This window comes from Oncorhynchus kisutch, linkage group LG7 (assembly GCF_002021735.2).
Source record: "Oncorhynchus kisutch isolate 150728-3 linkage group LG7, Okis_V2, whole genome shotgun sequence".
Lineage (NCBI taxonomy): Eukaryota > Metazoa > Chordata > Actinopteri > Salmoniformes > Salmonidae > Oncorhynchus > Oncorhynchus kisutch.
Genome location: NC_034180.2, coordinates 50376714 through 50402368, shown reverse-complemented (window position 1 = coordinate 50402368; position 25655 = coordinate 50376714). Strand labels below are relative to the sequence as shown.

Here is a 25655-nt window from a genome sequence, read left to right as displayed (position 1 = left end):
CTGAGTGTATGTACTTGTGCCTGGAGAATAAAGGTGAGGCTGATTCTGAGGCTGATTCTGAGGCTGATTCTGAGGCTGATTCTGTGGCTGATTCTGTGGCTGATTCTGAGGCTGATTCAGAGACTGATTCTGAGGCTGATTCTGAGGCTGATTCTGTGACTGAGGCTGGTTTTGTGACTGAGGCTGGTTTTGTGACTGAGGCTGGTTTTGTGACTGAGGCTGATTCTGAGACTTATTCTGAGGCTGATCACATGAAGTATTTCATGTTTCAACCATATAACATTTGCTCTCATGGTTTTCAGGCTCTCCTGTACCATCCGCTGATCAAAGAGTCTCTTCTCCACTATTTGACAGTGGTTTACATTTAAATGGGAATTCTAGCAACACAGTAAGTAAATCTTAATGACATTGCATTGTTTTTCTTACGTTAAATGTTCTTGTGATTCCGGTATCATGCATTAATTTCACACTAATACACAGCGACAATTTTCGAAAGCTCCCAATACCTGGTTTGAGGATTTGACGTCTTGTTTTAGACTGAGGGTGGAGGCGAGGATGTAAGTTGACAGGTGTAAGGAATCCTACAGTGCCCCCCCCCCCCCATAGTAAGATTAAAACACAATGCTTTAAATAAACAAAGCATCGCTTTAACCATACTCAGCTCACTTTGGCAGTGAGCCAATGAGGGCGATGGCAGCAAGTCAGAGTGAGCTTAGCATCACATTAGTGACATTTCCTTCCTCAGCTCTAAAGTTTCCCCTTTGTCCACGGTCAGCTCCAGGTTCTGTAGTGGGTATGACAGACGACTTTAGAGTACAGGATACTGTTGGATACCTCACATGGAATCCCAGAGAATGTACATTCAACTGTACATCCCATCATATATAACATACACAGTGTGTGTACAGTTGAAGTCGGAGGTTTTACATACACCTTAGCCAAATACATTAGAATTCCGTTTTTTTCAAAATTCCTGACATTTAATCCTAGTAAAAATTCCCTGTTTTAGGTCAGTTAGGATCACCACTTTATTGTAAAAATGTTAAATGTCAGAATAATAGTAGAGAGAATGATTTATTTCAGCTTTAATTTCTTTCATCACATTCCCAGTGGGTCAGACATTTGCATACACTCAATTAGTATTTGGTAGCATTGCCTTTAAATTGTTTAACTTGGGTCAAATGCTTCGGGTAGCCTTCCACAAGCTTCCCACAGTAAGTTGGGTGAATTTTGGCCCATTCCTCCTGACAGAGCTGGTGTAACTGAGTCAGGTTTGTAGGCCTCCTTACTCGCACACGCTTTTTCAGTTCTGCCCACAACTTTTCTATAGGATTGAGGTCAGGGCTTTGTGATGGCCACTCCAATACCGTGACTTTGTTGTCCTTAAGCCATTTTGCCACAACTTTGGAAGTATGCTTGGGGACATTGTCCATTTGGAAGACCCATTTGCGACCAAGCTTTAACTTTAACTGATGTCTTCAGATGTTGCTTCAATATATCCACATAATTTCCCCATTCCTCATGATGTCATCTATTTTCTGAAGTGCACCAGTCCCTCCTGCAGCAAAGCACCCCCAACAATATGATGCTGCCACCCCCGTGCATCACGGTTGGGATGGTGTTTTTCGGCTTGCAAGCATCCACCTTTTTCCTCCAAACATAATGATAGTCATTATGGCAAAACAGTTCTATTTTTGTTTCATCAGAACAGAGGATATTTCTCCAGAAAGTACGATCTTTGTCCCCATGTGCATTTGCAAACCGTAGTCTGGCTTTTTTATGGCGGTTTTGGAGCAGTGGCTTCTTCCTTGCTGAGCAGCCTTTCAGGTTGTGTCGATATAGGACTCGTTTTTACTGTGGATATAGATACTTTTGTACCTGTTTCCTCCAGCATCTTCACAAGGTCCTTTGCTGTTTTTCTGGGATTGATTTGCACTTTTCGCACCTAAGTACGTTAATTTCTAGGAGACAGGAATGCGTCTCCTTCCTGAGCAGTAGGACGGCTACATGGTCCCATGGTGTTTATACTTGCGTACTATTGTTTGTATAGATGAACGTGGTACCTTCAGGCGTTTGGAAATTGCTCCCAAGGATGAACCAGACTTGTGGAGGTCTACAATCTTTTTCTGAGGTCTTGGCTGATTTCTTTAGATTTTCCCATGATGTCAAGCAAAGAGGCACTGAGTTTGAAGGTAGGCCTTGAAATACATCCACAGGTACACCTCCAATTGACTCAAATAATGTTCTAAAGCCATGACATCATTTTCTGGAATTTTCCAAGCTGTTTAAAGGCACAGTCATCTTAGCGTATGTAAACTTCTGACCCACTGGAATTGTTATACAGTGAATTATAAGTGAAATAATCTGTCTGTAAACAATTGTTGGAAAAATCCCTTATGTCATGCAGTAAGTAGTTGTCCTAACCAACTTGCCAAAACTATAGTTTGATAAAAATAAATTTGTGGAGTGGTTGAAAAACGAGTTTTAATGACTCCAACCTAAGTGTCTGTAAACCTCCTACTTCAACTGTATATACAGTACCAGTCAAACGTTTGGACACACCTACTCATTCAAGGGTTTTTCTTTACTTTTACTATTTTCTACATTGTAGAATAATAGTGAAGACATCAAAACTATGAAATAACACATATGGAGTCATGTAGTAACCAAAAAATTGTTAAACAAATCAAAATATATTTTATATTTGAGATTCTTCAAGGTAGCCACCCTTTGCCTTGATGACAGTTTTGCACACTCTTGGCATTCTCTAATTAATTAATTAAAAGTTAATTCCACAAATTAACAAGACACACCTGTTAATTAAAATGCATTACAGGTGACTGACTTCCTCATGAAGCTGGTTGAGAGAATGCCAAATGTGTGCAAAGCTGTCAAGGCAAAGAGTAGCTACTTAGTTGAACACTTTTTTGTTTCCTACAGGATTCCATAAGTGTTCTTTTATAGTCTTGATGTGTTCACTATTATTCTACAATGTACTTGAGAACAGTAGACTTGAGAACAGTAGAAAACAGGAAACACGCTGGTAAGAACTAACAAAACAAGATGAACTGGCAACAGACGAACAGAAAACGCAGGTATAAATACACAGGGGATAATGGGGAAAAATAGGAGATGGGGGAGGAGACATGCACAAGACAGGTGAAACAGATCAGGGTGTGCCTGCCAGCAATAACATCTGCTAGTAGCTGGAACCTGAGCGTAGTATTGAAACCGAGACTGTTGGTACATGTTACACAAATAAGTAGCTGCTTAAATATCTTCATGTAAATAAACAGTACACGTAAATCATTATCTAAGGGAAAAATGCAGCATTGCTTTGCCAAATCCTGAGTTACCATCCTACATCACAGTGATCTGAATGCCCTAAAACACAGTCTTTTGCCAGCATACACATTTCATTCCATGCAGATGAACATTCTTACAAAGGCCACATATTCTACATATTCATGTTTTGTTAGCATCAGTATGGATGCCCTGACTGAACATACTTTGTTTTTGTTCAATGATCAATGAGTACAGCTGATTCAATTCACAAAAATACTTAATTCCCTGATAGTCTTTGAATGTTAAATATTTGGCATGAGCAGGCTGGATATCAGAAGGAGATTTATCCCTGCATCTGTTCAGTGTGTTGTTATAATTCAGTAACAGCTAGACGATCCTGGAGCACTGAGCTCTGTGGACTGCATTATCACTGTATTCTCATATTATTCACATACTTTTTTCACCTGTGGGATAATATACTACCTACGCATAAACAAGTCAGGTTTCACTTAATGTGACACAATGGGTCAGCTGGCTGGGTTATCACAATGGGTCAGCTGGCTGGGTGGGTTATCACAATGGGTCAGCTGGCCGGGTTATCACAATGGGTCAGCTGGCTGGGTGGGTTATCACAATGGGTCAGCTGGCTGGCTGGGATATCACAATGGGTCAGCTGGCTGGCTGGGTTATCACAATGGGTCAGCTGGCTGGCTGGGATATCACAATGGGTCAGCTGGCTGGCTGGGTTATCACAATGGGTCAGCTGGCTGGGTTATCACAATGGGTCAGCTGGCTGGGATATCACAATGGGTCAGCTGGCTGGGTTATCACAATGGGTCAGCTGGCTGGCTGGGTTATCACAATGGGTCAGCTGGCTGGCTGGGATATCACAATGGGTCAGCTGGCTGGCTGGGTTATCACAATGGGTCAGCTGGCTGGCTGGGATATCACAATGGGTCAGCTGGCTGGCTGGGATATCACAATGGGTCAGCTGGCTGGGTTATCACAATGGGTCAGATGGCTGGGTTATCACAATGGGTCAGCTGGCTGGCTGGGATATCACAATGGGTCAGCTGGCTGGGATATCACAATGGGTCAACTGGCTGGCTGGGTTATCACAATGGGTCAGCTGGCTGGCTGGGTTATCACAATGGGTCAGCTGGCTGGGTTATCACAATGGGTCAGCTGGCTGGCTGGGTTATCACAATGGGTCAGCTCGCTGGGATATCACAATGGGTCAGCTGGCTGGGTTATCACAATGGGTCAGCTGGCTGGCTGGGTTATCACAATGGGTCAGCTGGCTGGGTTATCACAATGGGTCAGCTGGCTGGGTTATCACAATGGGTCAGCTGGCTGGGTTATGACAATGGGTCAACTGGCAGGGTTATCATAATGGGTCAGCTGGCTGGATTAACACAATGGGTCAGCTGGCTGGATTAACACAATGGGTCAGCTGGCTGGCTGGGATATCACAATGGGTCAGCTGGCTGGGATATCACAATGGGTCAACTGGCTGGCTGGGTTATCACAATGGGTCAGCTGGCTGGGTTATCACAATGGGTCAGCTGGCTGGGATATCACAATAGGTCAGCTGGCTGGGATATCACAATGGGTCAGCTGGCTGGCTGGGTTATCACAATGGGTCAGCTGGCTGGCTGGGATATCACAATGGGTCAGCTGGCTGGCTGGGTTATCACAATGGGTCAGCTGGCTGGGTTATCACAATGGGTCAGCTGGCTGGATTAACACAATGGGTCAGCTGGCTGGCTGGGATATCACAATGGGTCAGCTGGCTGGGTTATCACAATGGGTCAGCTGGCTGGGTTATCACAATGGGTCAGCTGGCTGGCTGGGATATCACAATGGGTCAGCTGGCTGGCTGGGATATCACAACGGGTCAGCTGGCTGGCTGGGATATCACAATGGGTCAGCTGGCTGGGTTCTCTACAGTAAATTCTGAGGTCAGGTGGCTGACAAACACAATTAGCTGGCCAGTTTCCTCACACACACAACAACAACAACAAACATACTCTCCCGAGTTGAAAAATATGCAATAGAAAAAGCTGCCTTGAAGCCACAACAAACTGCCCACGTCACGTTGGATCACTGGCTTGTAGAGTATCAGGAGTGTTCAATTATTATTATATATATATATATTTTTTTTTTAAACTTTATTTAACCAGGCAAGTCAGTTAAGAACAAATTCTTATTTTCAATGATGGCCTGGGAACAGTGGGTTAACTGCCTGTTCAGGGGCAGAACGACAGATTTGTACCTTGTCAGCTCAGGGGTTTGAACTTGCAACCTTCCGGTTACTAGTCCAACACTCTATCCACTAGGCTACGCTGCCTCCCCATTATGCATCTTCTGGTGTTTTTCATAGTGAGGAAGCAGGACATAGATGACATGTTTTAGCTTGTTTGGTTTCTTCTGTACAAATGATAATAGCAGTCAACAACCGTGCACCATGTAGACTATATACTAAATCCCATGGTGGAGTGGCTCCCTGCAACTGATGAATGTAGCTGAAACTGGTGGGGAAAAATGCTGCTCTGTAATTGCTTAGTTCACACAAACAAACAAAAAATGATTATCCCAGACAGTTTTCCCCTTCCTTTAGCATTCTTGTTTTCATGCCTGCAGGTGATTTTATAATTCTCTAAGCTTGTCATCTCTTCTAGGTGCCGTCAGCATTGAAATGATTGACATTGTTTCCCTTTCATTGCCTCCCAGGAGGTCTTCCTATTGATTCATTTACATGCCTCCAAATAATGACGCTTTGTTTTTTTGTTTTGTTTTTTTGCCTCCTGAAATATCACAAGCTATAGAAGAGGGAATTCTACGAAGGACAAGCGTGGCAGCTTAGCTTTTGGTTTCCCCACGTCCTAGGTGTAAGCAGAGACCTTGTCCCTCTAGTCCACGATGACAGATAGTATTACATTTCCTGTCATCTCTACCACTCAACTTTCAAAGTATAGTCGAGTGTAATTATTGAGCGTCTCTACATCAACTGAACAAGGGAGAATCGTTTGCTGTGGAAAGTAGCCATGATTGGTTAATAGGCCTTAGGTCTGAGGGAAAGCAAATGATTTGTTCAACAACATGTGCCAGGTACTACGATTGGCAAATGGGTAAATGCCATTGTGAAATCCAAACGACATTGTAAGTTAAAGATGTGCTCACTAGGTTACCAAAAGTGATCACTAATCACTAATAATGCATAGTTTATCCAGTAAGTAAACAAGGGTAAAATGCTAAATGGACTGAAAGAAGGATGTTGTTTTTAGAATGCCCTTTGAATGCACAATGATCAAAGTGACCCAGCCAGTGAACGAGAGGAGACCCTCACTGCCTTCTTCATCTGACCCACATAGGCTCCATCCTCGCCCTCCAAACCCTCGGCTATTGAACCAAAGTACGAGAAGCGCTGGCTGGATGCAGTGTCCCTACCCTTGTTGATGGCCCGAGTCTCCAAATACAAAGCCGTAACGGCTAAATTGAGGTAAGGTAATCCCGTGTGATGTAATTCACCTCTGAGGCGCACAGTTTCTGTTGGTTTTACAAGCACTTTTCATTTAGGTGAGAGGGTGTTCACTCCCATATCGATCCCCATGCATACAAGGTCAGCGCTGCAGCAGGGCCCAGACAGTGAAGCACAATAGGAAGGTTTGACTTTAACACACTGAATTGGTTCTTCTAGAGATTTAAACGACATCAAATGAATGCAGGAAGTCCCAACAAATGTTATTTTCCTTCCTTTTTTCTGCTAGATAATCAATCAAATTCAATAAAGCCCTTTTTTTTACATCAGCAAATGTCACAAAGTGAGGTACAGAAACCCAGCCTAAAAACCCCTAAACAGCAAGTAATGCAGGTGTTGAAGCACGGTGGCTAGGAAAAACTCCCTAGAAAGGCAGGAACCTAGGAAGTGATGTAAGAGATATGGCAGTCCTCTAGAGCCCCAAATGGAGCTGTTATTTTAGAAATAAACTAAGAAGTAATCAATGGATATCTTTGTTACTTATAACTCAAATACGTTATCGCTGTTAGTCACAATCTGATACCAAATGATGCATTATGGTCCTTGATTCTGTGAATTCTAAATAAAACTACAAATATATGAAAGTGCTCTTTAAGCATGTTTTTAATTTTTATTATTGAGACCCATAATCACACTTTTCAGGCTTAATTAATGAACACAATATTGAGTGGATATATTTTATAAGAAGTAATTATCTGGCACTAAAAAATATTATATATGAAGGCACTGCTTCAGCATATTAATAGGAAGATTTATAATAAACACAAGACAGGCTGATGCACTCAATTTCTTGATTAAAGATATTCCATTTGGTGAGTTCTATCTAATTAAGGATGAGACCTTATTAGTGTTTTTGGAGATGACAACATGGCACTAACTAACTTTGAATAAAGTTTTGACCAAGATGTGTATGTAAACATGAATCATCTGTGAACAAGATCTTTCTTTCTGTCTACATCATTATCCCCACTATTAACGTTATTGTCCTCATCATCTACGTCATTATGCTCACTGTCTACATCATTATCGCCACCATCTACGTCATTATCCCCACCATCCACTTCATTATCCCCACCATCTACATCATTATCTCCACCATATACGTCATTATCCCCACCATCTACTTCATTATCCCCACCATCTACATCATTATCCCCACCATCTGTCAGTATGCCCACCATCTGTCATTATCCCCACCATCTACGTCATTATCCACACCATCTACATCATTATCCCCACCATCTACACCATTATCCCCATCATCTGTCAGTATGCCCGCCATCTGTCATTATCCCCACCATCTATGTCATTATCCCCACCATCTACGTAATTGTCCCCGCCATATACGTCATTATCCCCACCATCTATGTCATTATCCCCCCCATCTACATCATTATCCCCACCATCTACTTCATTATCCCCACAATCTACATCATTATCCACACCATCTACATCATTATCCCCACCATCTACATCATTATCCCCATCATCTGTCAGTATGCCCACCATCTGTCATTATCCCCACCATCTACATCATTATCCACACCATCTACATCATTATCCCCACCATCTACATCATTATCCCCACCATCTACATCATTATCCCCACCATCTACTTCACTATCCCCACCATCTACGTCACTATCCCCACCATCTACTTCATTATCCCCACCATCTACTTCATTATCCCTATAATCTACAGTACCAGTCAAAAGTTGACACACCTACTCATTCAGGTTTTTTTCTTCTTTATTTTTTATTATTTTCTATATCGTAGAATAATAGTGAAGACATTACAGATGCTGAAGTTGAGTACAGATCTCTCACGTTACAGATGCTGAAGTTGAGTGCCCTAAGGTGTGGTTCTATTTCCATGACTAGTAAACAGATTATGCACACTCTGCTGTTCCTGGACATACACTCTTTGAAGAAAATGTGATGTATAGAACCTAAAAGGGTTGTCTCTATAGGAGCACATTTTGAAGAACCCCTTTTGGTTCCAGGTAGAACGTGTTGTACCTGGAACCAAAAGGGTTCCTATCGAAACCATAAAGCGTTCAACCTGGAACCAAACAGGTTTTTCTCCTTTTGGGACTGCTGACAAAAACATTTTCGAAGAGTGTACAATGTACTGTAGTATGACAGCTTCTTCTTGGATTAGTCTCACAGCTATCCCTCTTCTTCTTCTTGAATTAGTATCACAGCTATCCCTCTTCTTCTTCTTGGATTAGTATCACAGCTATCCCTCTTCTTCTTCTTGGATTAGTCTCACAGCTATCCCTCTTCTTCTTGGATTAGTATCACAGCTATACCTCTTCTTCTTCTTGGATTAGTATCACAGCTATCCCTCTTCTTCTTCTTGGATTAGTCTCACAGCTATCCCTCTTCTTCTTGGATTAGTCTCACAGCTATCCCTTTTCTTCTTCTTCTTGGATTAGTATCACAGCTATCCCTCTTCTTCTTCTTGAATTAGTCTCACAGCTATCCCTCTTCTTCTTCTTGGATTAGTATCACAGCTATCCCTCTTCTTCTTCTTGGATTAGTATCACAGCTATCCCTCTTCTTCTTGGATTAGTATCACAGCTATCCCTCTTCTTCTTCTTGAATTAGTATCACAGCTATCCCTCTTCTTCTTCTTGGATTAGTATCACAGCTATCCCTTTTCTTCTTCTTGGATTAGTCTCACAGCTATCCCTCTTCTTCTTCTTGGATTAGTATCACCACTATCCCTCTTCTTCTTCTTGAATTAGTATCACAGCTATTCCTCTTCTTCTTCTTGGATTAGTATCACAGCTATCCCTTTTCTTCTTCTTGGATTAGTCTCACAGCTATCCCTCTTCTTCTTCTTGGATTAGTCTCACAGCTATCCCCTTTCTTCTTCTTGGATTAGTATCACAGCTATCCCTTTTCTTCTTCTTGGATTAGTCTCACAGCTATCCCTCTTCTTCTTCTTGGATTAGTATCACAGCTATACCTCTTCTTCTTCTTGGATTAGTATCACAGCTATCCCTCTTCTTCTTCTTGGATTAGTCTCACAGCTATCCCTCTTCTTCTTGGATTAGTCTCACAGCTATCCCTTTTCTTCTTCTTCTTGGATTAGTATCACAGCTATCCCTCTTCTTCTTCTTGAATTAGTCTCACAGCTATCCCTCTTCTTCTTCTTGGATTAGTATCACAGCTATCCCTCTTCTTCTTCTTGGATTAGTATCACAGCTATCCCTCTTCTTCTTGGATTAGTATCACAGCTATCCCTCTTCTTCTTCTTGGATTAGTATCACCACTATCCCTCTTCTTCTTCTTGAATTAGTATCACAGCTATTCCTCTTCTTCTTCTTGGATTAGTATCACAGCTATCCCTTTTCTTCTTCTTGGATTAGTCTCACAGCTATCCCTCTTCTTCTTCTTGGATTAGTCTCACAGCTATCCCCTTTCTTCTTCTTGGATTAGTATCACAGCTATCCCTTTTCTTCTTCTTGGATTAGTCTCACAGCTATCCCTCTTCTTCTTCTTGGATTAGTATCACAGCTATACCTCTTCTTCTTCTTGGATTAGTATCACAGCTATCCCTCTTCTTCTTCTTGGATTAGTCTCACAGCTATCCCTCTTCTTCTTGGATTAGTCTCACAGCTATCCCTTTTCTTCTTCTTCTTGGATTAGTATCACAGCTATCCCTCTTCTTCTTCTTGAATTAGTCTCACAGCTATCCCTCTTCTTCTTCTTGGATTAGTATCACAGCTATCCCTCTTCTTCTTCTTGGATTAGTATCACAGCTATCCCTCTTCTTCTTGGATTAGTATCACAGCTATCCCTCTTCTTCTTCTTGAATTAGTATCACAGCTATCCCTCTTCTTCTTCTTGGATTAGTATCACAGCTATCCCTTTTCTTCTTCTTGGATTAGTCTCACAGCTATCCCTCTTCTTCTTCTTGGATTAGTATCACAGCTATCCCTCTTCTTCTTCTTGAATTAGTATCACAGCTATTCCTCTTCTTCTTCTTGGATTAGTATCACAGCTATCCCTTTTCTTCTTCTTGGATTAGTCTCACAGCTATCCCTCTTCTTCTTCTTGGATTAGTCTCACAGCTATCCCCTTTCTTCTTCTTGGATTAGTATCACAGCTATCCCTTTTCTTCTTCTTGGATTAGTCTCACAGCTATCCCTCTTCTTCTTCTTGGATTAGTCTCACAGCTCTCCTTCTTCTTCTTGGATTAGTCTCACAGCTCTCCTTCTTCTTCTTGGATTAGTCTCACAGCTATCCCTTTTCTTCTTCTTGGATTAGTATCACAGCTATCCCTCTTCTTCTTCTTGGATTAGTATCACAGCTATCCCTCTTCTTCTTCTTGGATTAGTCTCACAGCTCTCCTTCTTTTTCTTGGATTAGTATCACAGCTATCCCTCTTCTTCTTCTTGGATTAGTCTCACAGCTATCCCTTTTCTTCTTCTTCTTGGATTAGCATCACAGCTATCCCTTTTCTTCTTCTTCTTGGATTAGTATCACAGCTATCCCTCTTCTTCTTCTTGGATTAGTATCACAGCTATCCCTCTTCTTCTTCTTGGATTAGTATCACAGCTATCCCTTTTCTTCTTCTTGGATTAGTCTCACAGCTATCCCTCTTCTTCTTCTTGGATTAGTATCACAGCTATCCCTTTTCTTCTTCTTGGATTAGTCTCACTGCTATCCCTCTTCTTCTTCTTGGATTAGTCTCACAGCTCTCCTTCTTCTTCTTGGATTAGTATCACAGCTATCCCTCTTCTTCTTGGATTAGTCTCACAGCTATCCCTCTTCTCCTTCTTGGATTATTATCACAGCTCTCCTTCTTGGATTATTATCACAGCCCTCCTTCTTGGATTATTATCACAGCCCTCCTTCTTGGATTATTATCACAGCCCTCCTTCTTGGATTATTATCACAGCCCTCCTTCTTGGATTATTATCACAGCCCTCCTTCTTGGATTATTATCACAGCTCTCCTTCTTGGATTATTATCACAGCCCTCCTTCTTGGATTATTATCACAGCCCTCCTTCTTGGATTATTATCACAGCCCTCCTTCTTGGATTATTATCACAGCCCTCCTTCTTGGATTAGTATCACAGCTATCCCTTTTCTTCTTCTTGGATTAGTATCACATCTATCCTTCTTGGATTAGTATCACAGCTACCCTTCTTCTTCTTCTTGGATTAGTATCACAGCCATCCTTCTTCTTCTTGGATTAGTATCACAGCTATCCTTCTTCTTCTTGGATTAGTATCACAGCTCTCCTTCTTCCTCTTAGATTAGTTTCACATCTATCCATCTTCCTCTTGGATTAGTTTCACATCTAGCCATCTTCCTCTTTGATTATTATCACAGCTATCCTTCTACTTCTTGGATTAGTTTCACATCTAGCCATCTTCCTCTTTGATTATTATCACAGCTATCCTTCTTCTTCTTGGATTAGTATCACAGCTCTCCTTCTTCCTCTTGGATTAGTATCACAGCTATCCTTCTTCTTCTTGGATTAGTATCACAGCTCTCCTTCTTCCTCTTAGATTAGTTTCACATCTATCCATCTTCCTCTTGGATTAGTTTCACATCTAGCCATCTTCCTCTTTGATTATTATCACAGCTATCCTTCTACTTCTTGGATCAGTATCACTGCTCTCCATCTTCTTCCTCTTGGATCAGTATCACAGCTATCCTTCCTCTTGGATTACTATCACCGCTCTCCATCTTCTTCCTCTTGGATTAGTATCACAGCTATCCTTCCTCTTTGATTACTATCACAGGTCTCCATCTTCTTCTTGGATTAGTATCACAGCTATCCTTATTTTTCTTCTTCTTGGATTGGTATCACAGCTATCCTTATTTTTCTTCTTCTTGGATTGGTATGACAGCTCTCCTTCTTCTTCTTGGATTGGTATCACAGGTCTCCATCTTCTTCCTCATGGATTTCACTGCATATTCCTGGCAACTGTTATCATGGGTGTCCACTAGGTTTTATATTTATCTCAATATACTCTGACTATTTATTTTATTTTTATTTAACCTTTATTTAACTAGGCAAGTCAGTTAATTAGAACAAAATCTTATTTACAATGATGGCCTACACTATTCAACCAAGAGCCCTATTTGTTCCACTTCAGGACATGTGGTTATCTTTAACTCCTGCAGTAGTTCTTGGAGCTGACAGTGTATTCCAGACAATTTTTCTCCTGGGGGACCACCTTTTGGATTAACCTATTCATTACTGAGCTCTTATTTCATCCCCCCCCCCCCCTTGCTGTTATTTTTCCTCAGTGTACTCCTCAATTCTCAACAAGAATGGAACACTGTGGACTAAAATAATTTTTATTGTGCTCTGTCACTCACAGAGACAGTCTGGGTTTTAGAGGGACCACGCTGCAATGTGCTGATAGTTGAGGCAGAACATTCCACTCTCCAGGCAATCTCAGAAACGGGTCAAGCAGGCAGGGTATAGCTATACTGTATCCATCACTGAGCTTGCATTCCTTGAAATAATGTTATCTCGAAAGGGCTATGTGGTATATCATAATCACTCTCTTGATATATATTCTCACTACTTGTTTCCAGTGGGAATTTATACAGGGGAATTTATCTGTGCTTTACAATTGAGAATCCCTCAGAATTGCATCTGACTCACCAATGGGTCACCACCACTCAGTGGAACAAAGAATTATAACAAGCCCATTGACATATGCATTGTAGAGTTTTATGGGCCATTTCAACCGAAGAATCAAGGTTCCCAAAAAGATTTACTAAGAGCCAGCCCTTTTTAATTTGTAACATTGTAACCCGGATTTGTCTGAGTGGCAGGGAGAGTGGGTACAAGCTCTGGTTATTTCAAACGTTGATTGCAGTGCTTTCATCATGCTCTTAATTCTCCTCATGTTTCTCAACATTCTCCTTCAGAACATTCTCATGTTTCTCAACATTCTCCTTCAGAACATTCTCCTCATGTTTCTCAACATTCTCCTACAGAACATTCTCATATTTCTCAACATTCTCCTACAGAACTTTCCCCTCATGTTTCTCAACATTCTCCTTCAGAACATTCTCCTACAGAACATTCTCCTCATGTTTCTCAACATTCTCCTCATGTTTCTCAACATTCTCCTCGTGTTTCTCAACATTCTCCTCATGTTTATCAACATTCTCCTACAGAACATTCTCCTCGTGTTTCTCAACATTCTCCTTCAGAACATTCTCCTCATGTTTCTCAGCATTCCCCTACAGAACATTCTCCTCATGTTTCTCAACATTCTCCTTCAGAACATTCTCCTACAGAACATTCTCCTCATGTTTATCAACATTCCCCTACAGAACATTCTCCTCATGTTTCTCAACATTCTCCTTCAGAACATTCTCCTACAGAACATTCTCCTCATGTTTCTCAACATTCTCCTTCAGAACATTCTCCTCATGTTTATCAACATTCTCCTACAGAACATTCTCTTCGTGTTTCTCAACATTCTCCTTCAGAACATTCTCATGTTTCTCAACATTCTCCATCAGAACATTCTCCTCATGTTTCTCAACATTCCCCTACAGAACATTCCCCTCATGTTTCTCAACATTCTCCTTCAGAACATTCTCCTACAGAACATTCCCCTCATGTTTCTCAACATCCCCCTACAGAACATTGTCATGTTTCTCAACATTCTCCTTCAGAACATTCTCCTCATGCTTCTCAACATCCCCCTACAGAACATTCCCCTCATGTTTCTCAACATTCTCCTTCAGAACATTCTCCTACAGAACATTCCCCTCATGTTTCTCAACATCCCCCTACAGAACATTGTCATGTTTCTCAACATTCTCCTTCAGAACATTCTCCTCATGTTTCTCAACATCCCCCTACAGAACATTCCCCTCATGTTTCTCAACATCCCCCTACAGAACATTGTCATGTTTCTCAACATTCTCCTACAGAACATTCTCCTCATGTTTCTCAACACTCCCCTACAGAACATTCTCCTCATGTTTCTCAACACTCCCCTACAGAACATTCTCCTCATGTTTCTCAACATTCCCCTACAGAACATTCTCCTCATGTTTCTCAACATTCCCCTACAGAACATTCTCCTCATGTTTCTCAACATTCTCCTTCAGAACAATCTCATGTTTCTCAACATTCTCCTACAGAACATTCCCCTAATGTTTCTCAACATCCCCCTACAGAACATTGTCATGTTTCTCAACATCCCCCTACAGAACATTGTCATGTTTCTCAACATCCTCCTTCAGAACATTCTCCTCATGTTTCTCAACATCCCCCTACAGAACATTGTCATGTTTCTCAACATCCCCCTACAGAACATTGTCATGTTTCTCAACATCCCCCTACAGAACATTCTCCTCATGTTTCTCAACATCCTCCTTCAGAACATTCTCCTCATGTTTCTCAACATTCCCCTACAGAACATTCCCCTCATGTTTCTCAACACTCCCCTACAGAACATTCTCCTCATGTTTCTCAACACTCCCCTACAGAACATTCTCCTCATGGTTCTCAACATTCCCCTACAGAACATTCTCCTCATGTTTCTCAACATTCTCCTACAGAACATTCTCATGTTTCTCAACATTCTCCTTCAGAACATTCTCCTCATGTTTCTCAACATTCCCCTACAGAACATTCTCATGTTTCTCAACATTCCCCTACAGAACATTCTCATGTTTCTCAACATTCTCCTACAGAACATTCTCATGTTTCTCAACATTCCCCTACAGAACATTCTCATGTTTCTCAACATTCCCCTACAGAACATTCTCATGTTTCTCAACATTCCCCTACAGAACATTCTCATGTTTCTCAACATTCCCCTACAGAACATTCTCATGTTTCTCAACATTCCCCTACGGAACATTCTCATGTTTCTCAACTTTCCCCTACAGAACATTCTCCTCATGTTTCTCAACATTCCCCTACAGAACATTCTCCTCATGTTTCTCAATATTCTCCTTCAGAACATTCTCCTCATGTTTCTCAACATTCCCCTACAGAACATTCTCATGTTTCTCAACATTCCCTTACAGAACATGAGCACTGCTTGGTGTCCAACACTTCATCCCAGCCTTTGGACAATTTGCTTAACATTTGACACTTTTATAAGATCTAAGTGATAAATGCGATTGCCTCACCATCAGAGAAAAACTGATTTGGCGTCGTTGTCATGTTCAATGCTATTTCTGTTGAATATTTTGGACAGCTGTCTCTAAGTTTAATTTATCTTGAGCATATTTCAAATGCACAAAAAAATGACATGTCAAAAAGCCTCACATTAAATATACATGATGAAAGGTATTCTGTACATCTGTACGCCATTTTACAGTGGCAATGTCATTATCTGTGACATGCAACAAAAGATAATGTAACCTTCATTTGTAATTGTCTTGGTGTTCTGTTTTTTTTTTAACTTGTTCCTGAAGTAATTTGGATGTGCTGTAGCAATTACATATGTGACCGGTTACAGGATATGAGGCATTTGACGCCAGTTCCTACTTCACTGTTGGGCCGTAAATAAATACATTCTTCAGAAATGACTTCTTAAACTTGAATATGTCTTAATTACAAACTAGTATGTGATCTATAAATATTAATAAAAACGTTGAATTTATGAGCCAAGGAGAAAGCACTGAGCTACGGTATTCAGGGAGAAAGAAAGGATCCTTCCTGGCTAGTCATGATTGGCGGAGATAATTGAGAGGTTGGACATGCCGTGAGATGAGTCCTGATTGACCTGTCATGTCACAGGATTCTGTTTATAAAAGAATGGGGGCTTTCCTTGTCAGTATATCGATAATATTTGCTACCACAGATTTTTGGAAAGATATAGATTTGGACAACTGAAAAAGTGTTACTAGAGCTCTCAAAAACATTGCTGCTCTGAATTTAGCTGTGTTTTAGTAGAGAGAATACTCTCTGGAGGACATTGCCACGCTGACTCACGTGTTTACATGTGTGGGTGGGTGGGGCTAAGGCTTAAGAGGGTGTGAACTATGCTGAATAGGTGTAAACACAGAAGAGCTCTCTAGGAAGTGCAACAATCTCATGAAAATCTTTAAAAGGGCATTTTCTCCTACTTGTTTCTTATGTGGGATAACAAGTTTATTATGTTTTTCCAGCACCATACTTTTCCCATGTTTCCTTCAACTACAGTCAAAATAAATAAAACATATTACTTGCATTTGATTAAAGCCTCAATAGAGACATCTGGACACGATGTGCGATCAAATATCTGAGAATTATATTTCAAAGTAACTATTTTTTTTCTTTCTCTATACTCTTCGTTCTCTACAAAAAATGTGGACTGCGTTGGAAATATCAGTCAAAATAAAGACTAACACTACAGAATGTGTGGAGAACGTTGGAAATATCAGTCAAAATAAAGACTAACACTACAGAATGTGTGGAGAACGCTGTAAAGATCAGTCAAAATAAAGACTAACACTACAGAATGTGTGGAGTACGTTGTAATTATCAGTCAAAATAAAGACTAACACTACAGAATGTGTGGAGAACGTTGTAATTATCAGTCAAAATAAAGACTAACACTGCGGAATGTGTGGAGAACGTTGTAATTATCAGTCAAAATAAAGACTAACACTACAGAATGTGTGGAGAACGCTGTAAAGATCAGTCAAAATAAAGACTAACACTACAGAATTTTATTTATTTATTTTTATTTATTATTTTTATTTTACCTTTATTTAACCAGGTAGGCAAGTTGAGAACAAGTTCTCATTTACAATTGCGACCTGGCCAAGATAAAGCAAAGCAGTTCGACAGATAAAACGACACAGAGTTACACATGGAGTAAAAACAAACATACAGTCAATAATGCAGTATAAACAAGTCTATATACAATGTGAGCAAATGAGGTGAGAAGGGAGGTAAAGGCAAAAAAGGCCAAGATGGCAAAGTAAATACAATATAGCAAGTAAAATACTGGAATGGTAGTTTTGCAATGGAAGAATGTGCAAAGTAGAAATAAAAAAATAATGGGGTGCAAAGGAGCAAAATAAATAAATAAATTAAAATTAAATACAGTTGGGAAAGAGGTAGTTGTTTGGGCTAAATTATAGGTGGGCTATGTACAGGTGCAGTAATCTGTGAGCTGCTCTGACAGTTGGTGCTTAAAGCTAGTGAGGGAGATAAGTGTTTCCAGTTTCAGAGATTTTTGTAGTTCGTTCCAGTCATTGGCAGCAGAGAACTGGAAGGAGAGGCGGCCAAAGAAAGAATTGGTTTTGGGGGTGACTAGAGAGATATACCTGCTGGAGCGTGTGCTACAGGTGGGAGATGCTATGGTGACCAGCGAGCTGAGATAAGGGGGGACTTTACCTAGCAGGGTCTTGTAGATGACATGGAGCCAGTGGGTTTGGCGACGAGTATGAAGCGAGGGCCAGCCAACGAGAGCGTACAGGTCGCAATGGTGGGTAGTATATGGGGCTTTGGTGATAAAACGGATTGCACTGTGATAGACTGCATCCAATTTGTTGAGTAGGGTATTGGAGGCTATTTTGTAAATGACATCGCCAAAGTCGAGGATGTGTGGAGTACGTTGTAAAGATCAGTCAAAATAAAGACTAACACTACAGAATGTGTGGAGTACGTTGTAAAGATCAGTCAAAATAAAGACTAACACTACAGAATGTGAAATCTGTTCAAGAGGCACTATAGTTAGTGAATGCAGTGGAACTGTGATGTTAATTTGCACCGGAACACTGCCTAACCTAACTTCAGTGAAAGAACAGCTTGGTAATAGCTTTTCCCCTCTGACCACATTAGTTCAAGAAGTGCTTTCAACCCACTGTACTTCTATAACCTGAGCGTTCATACCCCCTCCAGGTCGAACAGCTTTGAAGTCTGCGCCTTAGATGGAACGAGCACCAACATTCTACAATTTTGCACTGCAGCAGAAAGCATTGACTGGCTTCAAGCAATATCAACCAATATCAGTGATTTGACACTGGAGAATGTAAGTCTACAGTATTAAACAGGTACTTAAAAAAATAATATTAAACATAGATTGAATTGATATGATTAAGAGGTTAAGATTACTTTATTGGTCGATTGCACACAAAATTCTACCGAAATGTGACGATACGCTTTTAACCCAACAGCGCTGAAAGAAAGAAAGACAGACACAGACACAGACACAGACAGAGACAGACACACACAGACAGACAGACAGACAGACTGCCTTCAGAAAGTATTCAGACCCCTTGACTTATTCCACATTTTGTTGTGTTTACAGCCTGAATTGAAAATTGATTAAATATCTTTTTTTCCCTTCTCACCAATCCACTACACACAGTATCCCATAATGACAATGTGAAAACATGTTTTTAGAAATGTTTGCAAATGTATTGAAAAGGAAATGCAGAGATATCTCATTTACATCAGTATTCACTCCCATGAGTCAATACATGTTAGAATCACCTTTGGCAGCGAATACAGTTGTGAGTGTTTCTGGGTAATTCTCTAAGAGCTTTGCACACCTGGATTGTACAATATTTGCACATGATTATGTCATTGCTAGACAGCCATTTTCATGTCTTTCCATCCATTTTCAAGCCAAAACTGTAACTAGGCCACTCAGGAACATTCAATGTATTCTTGGTAAACAACTCCACTGTATATTTGACCTTGTGTTTTAGGTTATTGTCCTACTGAAAGGTGAATTCATCTCACAGTGTCTGTTGGAAAGCAGACTGAACCATAGCACTTTGTATTCAGGACAAAAAGCAGGATTAATTTAGTGCCTTGTTGCAAACAGGATGCATGTTTTGGAATATTCTGTACAGGCTTCCATCTTTTCACTTTGTCAATTAGGTTAGTATTGTGGAGTAACTACAATGTTGTTGATCCATCCTCAGTTTTCCCCTATCGCAGCTATTAAACTCTTAGCTGTTTTAAAGTCACCATTGGCTGTTTCCTTCCTCTCAGCCAACTGAGTCAGGAAGGGCGCCTGTGTCTTTGTAGTGACTGGGTCTATTGATACACCACCTAAGTGTAATTCATAACTTCACCCTGCTCAAATGATTATTCAGTGTCTGCTTTTTAAAATATTTTACCATTCTACCAATAGGTGCCCTTCTTTGCGAGGCATTGGAAAACCTCTCTAGTCTTTGTGGTTGAATCTTTGTTTGAAATTCACTGTTCGACTGAGGGATCTTACAGATAATTGTATGTGTGGGGTACAGAGATGAGCCATTCAAAAATCATGTTCATGCAACTTATTATATAACTTATATATGACAAACCTATTTAGGCTAGCCATTGGGGCGGCAGGGTAGCCTAGTGGTTAGAGCGGTGGACTAGCAACCGGAAGGTTGCAAGTTCAAATCCCCGAGCTGACAAGGTACAAATCTGTCGTTCTGCCCCTGAACAGGCAGTTAACCCACTGTTAACCCACTAGGCTGTCATTGAAAATAAGAATTTGTTCTTAACTGACTTTCCAAGTTAAATAAATAAAATAACGAACCTATTTAGGCCATAACAAAAGTGTTGAATACTTATTGACTCAAGACATTTAAACTTTTCATTTTTTAATTAATTTGTAAAACAATATTTTAAAAAATACATAATTCCACTTTAACATTATGTGGTATTGTGTGAAGACCAGTGACACAACATCTCAATGTAATCTATTTGAAATTCAGGCTGATACAAAACAAAATGTGGAAAAAGTCAAGGGGGTGTGAATACATTCTGAAGGCAGGTTTTGTAGAGGTGCGGGTGCCTGCCACGCTGGGAGCTGTTGTTGTACAATTTCCTAAGGGCCAAACACTACCCTGAGATGCACACAAGTTACTCAACAGAAGATTTGTGCCGAGAGCCGAGTGGTATTAGAATATTTAAATCCCCCATATTCCTATTAGAATATCATTACTATCATAATGCTCCTCTCCCTCTCTTCTAGAAAGAGGTGTCCATAGGTCTAATGAATCACTGCCTTGTAGTAATCCATCATTAATACTCACATGCTTGCTAGTGTTTAGCTATCTCATTTTCATGATCCCCTTTTGATTAGCACACTGATGATCTATCTGCCTGCCTCTCTAAAGATCCATCCATGCTGCTCTGAGCTGCACAACCACACAGCTGTTTTTTAAATATTTTTTTTAATTCAGCCGTGCGTCACCTAATTATGGATAAGGAGTCTGATTGCTAAACGTCCAATCAGGATGTGATTGTGAGAGGAGCTTGGGGAGCAGAACTCTTTTGGCTTTTATTGTGGTGACCAACAACCTATAAATAGACTGTGACATCCTCTGGGCCCTGACATGTTCATCAATTGAGACTTCATATGCTATAGCAGCTGACTTTCAGCTTGCTTAATAGGATTTTAGTTGTTGATTTGACAATGGGACAGTAATTACATTACAGCTGGTTTGACCATGTGGCAGTAATGTATTAGATCGGGTTTGACCATGTGACAGTAATGTATTAGATCTGGTTTGACCATGTGGCAGTAATGTATTAGATCTGGTTTGACCATGTGACAGTAATGTATTAGATCTGGTTTGACCATGTGGCAGTAATGTATTAGATCTGGTTTGACCATGTGACAGTAATGTATTAGATCTGGTTTGACCATGTGACAGTAATGTATTAGATCTGGTTTGACCATGTGACAGTAATGTATTAGATCAGGTTTGACCATGTGACAGTAATGTATTAGATCGGGTTTGACCATGTGACAGTAATGTATTAGATCTGGTTTGACCATGTGACAGTAATGTATTAGATCTGGTTTGACCATGTGACAGTAATGTATTAGATCTGGTTTGACCATGTGACAGTAATGTATTAGATCAGGTTTGACCATGTGACAGTAATGTATTAGATCGGGTTTGACCATGTGACAGTAATGTATTAGATCTGGTTTGACCATGTGACAGTAATGTATTAGATCTGGTTTGACCATGTGACAGTAATGTATTAGATCAGGTTTGACCATGTGACAGTAATGTATTAGATTGAGTTTGACCATGTGACAGTAATGTATTAGATTGAGTTTGACCATGTGACAGTAATGTATTAGATCAGGTTTGACCATGTGACAGTAATGTATTAGATCTGGTTTGACCATGTGACAGTAATGTATTAGATCGTGTTTGACCATGTGACAGTAAAGTATTAGATCTGGTTTGACCATGTGACAGTAATGTTTTAGATCGGGTTTGACCATATGACAGTAATGTATTAGATTGGGTTTGACCATGTGACAGTAATGTATTAGATCTGGTTTGACCATGTGACAGTAATGTATTAGATCAGGTTTGACCATGTGACAGTAATGTATTAGATTGGGTTTGACCATGTGACAGTAATGTATTAGATCGGGTTTGACCATGTGACAGTAATGTATTAGATCGGGTTTGACCATGTGACAGTAATGTATTAGATCTGGTTTGACCATGTGACAGTAATGTATTAGATCTGGTTTGACCATGTGACAGTAATGTATTAGATCGTGTTTGACCATGTGACAGTAATGTATTAGATCTGGTTTGACCATGTGACAGTAATGTATTAGATCTGGTTTGACCATGTGACAGTAATGTATTAGATCTGGTTTGACCATGTGACAGTAATGTATTAGATCTGGTTTGACCATGTGACAGTAATGTATTAGATCGGGTTTGACCATGTGACAGTAATGTATTAGATCGGGTTTGACCATGTGACAGTAATGTATTAGATTGGGTTTGACCATGTGACAGTAATGTATTAGATTGGGTTTGACCATGTGACAGTAATGTATTAGATCTGGTTTGACCATGTGACAGTAAAGTATTAGATCTGGTTTGACCATGTGACAGTAATGTATTAGATTGGGTTTGAACATGTGACAGAAATGTATTAGATCGGGTTTGACCATGTGACAGTAATGTATTAGATCGGGTTTGACCATGTGACAGTAATGTATTAGATCTGGTTTGACCATGTGACAGTAATGTATTAGATCTGGTTTGACCATGTGACAGTAATGTATTAGATCTGGTTTGAACATGTGACAGTAATGTATTAGATCTGGTTTGACCATGTGACAGTAATGTATTAGATCTGGTTTGACCATGTGACAGTAATGTATTAGATCGGGTTTGACCATGTGACAGTAATGTATTAGATCGGGTTTGACCATGTGACAGTAATGTATTAGATCGGGTTTGACCATGTGACAGTAATGTATTAGATCGGGTTTGACCATGTGACAGTAATGTATTAGATCGGGTTTGACCATGTGACAGTAATGTATTAGATCGGGTTTGACCATGTGACAGTAATGTATTAGATCGGGTTTGACCATGTGACAGTAATGTATTAGATCGGGTTTGACCATGTGACAGTAATGTATTAGATCGGGTTTGACCATGTGACAGTAATGTATTAGATCGGGTTTGACCATGTGACAGTAATGTATTAGATCGGGTTTGACCATGTGACAGTAATGTATTAGATCGGGTTTGACCATGTGACAGTAATGTATTAGATCGGGTTTGACCATGTGACAGTAATGTATTAGATCTGGTTTGACCATGTGACAGTAATGTATTAGATCGGGTTTGACCATGTGACAGTAATGTATTAGATCTGGTTTGACCATGTGACAGTAATGTATTAGATCGGGTTTGACCATGTGACAGTAATGTATTAGATCGGGTTTGACCATGTGACAGTAATGTATAGATCGGGTTTCATAATGTGACAGTAATGTATTAGATCTGGTTTGACCATGTGACAGTAATGTATTAGATCAGGTTTGACCATGTGACAGTAATGTATTAGATCTGGTTTGACCATGTGACAGTAATGTATTAGATCTGGTTTGACCATGTGACAGTAATGTTTTAGATCGGGTTTGACCATATGACAGTAATGTATTAGATCTGGTTTGACCATGTGACAGTAATGTATTAGATCGGGTTTGACCATGTGACAGTAATGTATTAGATCGGGTTTGACCATGTGACAGTAATGTATTACAGCTGGTTTGACCATGTGACAGTAATGTATTAGATCTGGTTTGACCATGTGACAGTAATGTATTAGATCGGGTTTGACCATGTGACAGTAATGTATTAGATCTGGTTTGACCATGTGACAGTAATGTATTAGATCGGGTTTGACCATGTGACAGTAATGTATTAGATCGGGTTTGACCATGTGACAGTAATGTATTAGATCTGGTTTGAACATGTGACAGTAATGTATTAGATCTGGTTTGAACATGTGACAGTAATGTATTAGATCGGGTTTCATAATGTGACAGTAATGTATTAGATCGGGTTTGAACATGTGACAGTAATGTATTAGATCGGGTTTCATAATGTGACAGTAATGTATTAGATCTGGTTTGACCATGTGACAGTAATGTATTAGATCTGGTTTGACCATGTGACAGTAATGTATTAGATCTGGTTTGACCATGTGACAGTAATGTATTAGATCTGGTTTGACCATGTGACAGTAATGTATTAGATCTGGTTTGACCATGTGACAGTAATGTATTAGATCTGGTTTGACCATGTGACAGTAATGTATTAAATCAGGTTTGACCATGTGACAGTAATGTATTAGATCTGGTTTGACCATGTGACAGTAATGTATTAGATCGGGTTTGACCATGTGACAGTAATGTGTTAGATCTGGTTTGACCATGTGACAGTAATGTATTAGATCTGGTTTGACCATGTGACAGTAATGTATTAGATCGGGTTTGACCATGTGACAGTAATGTGTTAGATCTGGTTTGACCATGTGACAGTAATGTATTAGATCTGGTTTGACCATGTGACAGTAATGTATTAGATCGGGTTTGACCATGTGACAGTAATGTATTAGATCTGGTTTGACCATGTGACAGTAATGTATTAGATCGGGTTTGACCATGTGACAGTAATGTATTAGATCTGGTTTGACCATGTGACAGTAATGTATTAGATCTGGTTTGACCATGTGACAGTAATGTATTAGATCGGGTTTGACCATGTGACAGTAATGTATTAGATCGGGTTTGACCATGTGACAGTAATGTATTAGATCTGGTTTGACCATGTGACAGTAATGTATTAGATCTGGTTTGACCATGTGACAGTAATGTATTAGATCTGGTTTGACCATGTGACAGTAATGTATTAGATCTGGTTTGACCATGTGACAGTAATGTATTAGATCTGGTTTGACCATGTGACAGTAATGTATTAGATCTGGTTTGACCATGTGACAGTAATGTATTAGATCTGGTTTGACCATGTGACAGTAATGTATTAGATCGGCTTTGACCATGTGACAGTAATGTATTAGATCTGGTTTGACCATGTGACAGTAATGTATTAGATCGGGTTTGACCATGTGACAGTAATGTATTACAGCTGGTTAATAATGTATTACATGCATTTCTTTATTGTTTTCACCTCTTACAGATGAAAATGATTAACAGATATTGCTCTCCGGATGATCAGGTATGTTCTCACGCAAGGCGCTATAACTATCTTCAACTATAACTACTTACATCTATATCTACATCTATAACTATCTACATCTATAGCCATCTACATCTATAACTATCTACATCTATAACTATTTACAACAATATCTACATCTATGACTATAGCCATCTACATCTATAGCCATCTACATCTATAACTATCTACAACTATCTACATCTATAACTATCTATATCTACATCTATAACTATCTATAACTATCTACATCTACAACTATCTATAACTTCACCTATCTATAACTACAACTATGTACATGTATAACTATCTATAACGACAACTATCTACAACTATCTACATCTATAACTATCT

At 39.9% G+C, this 25655-nt stretch overlaps 1 protein-coding gene across 1 annotated transcript in view; it reads left to right on the top strand.

Moving 5' to 3' along the window:
• LOC109893828 (gamma-2-syntrophin-like) overlaps window positions 1-25655 on the top strand; it is a 67115-nt gene that overhangs the window by 15873 nt on the left and 25587 nt on the right. Inside the window, 4 exon segments of the mRNA XM_031828088.1 lie at window positions 303-388; window positions 6660-6787; window positions 18676-18805; window positions 25263-25301. Of these exon segments, the coding sequence (XP_031683948.1) occupies window positions 303-388; window positions 6660-6787; window positions 18676-18805; window positions 25263-25301 (383 nt within the window).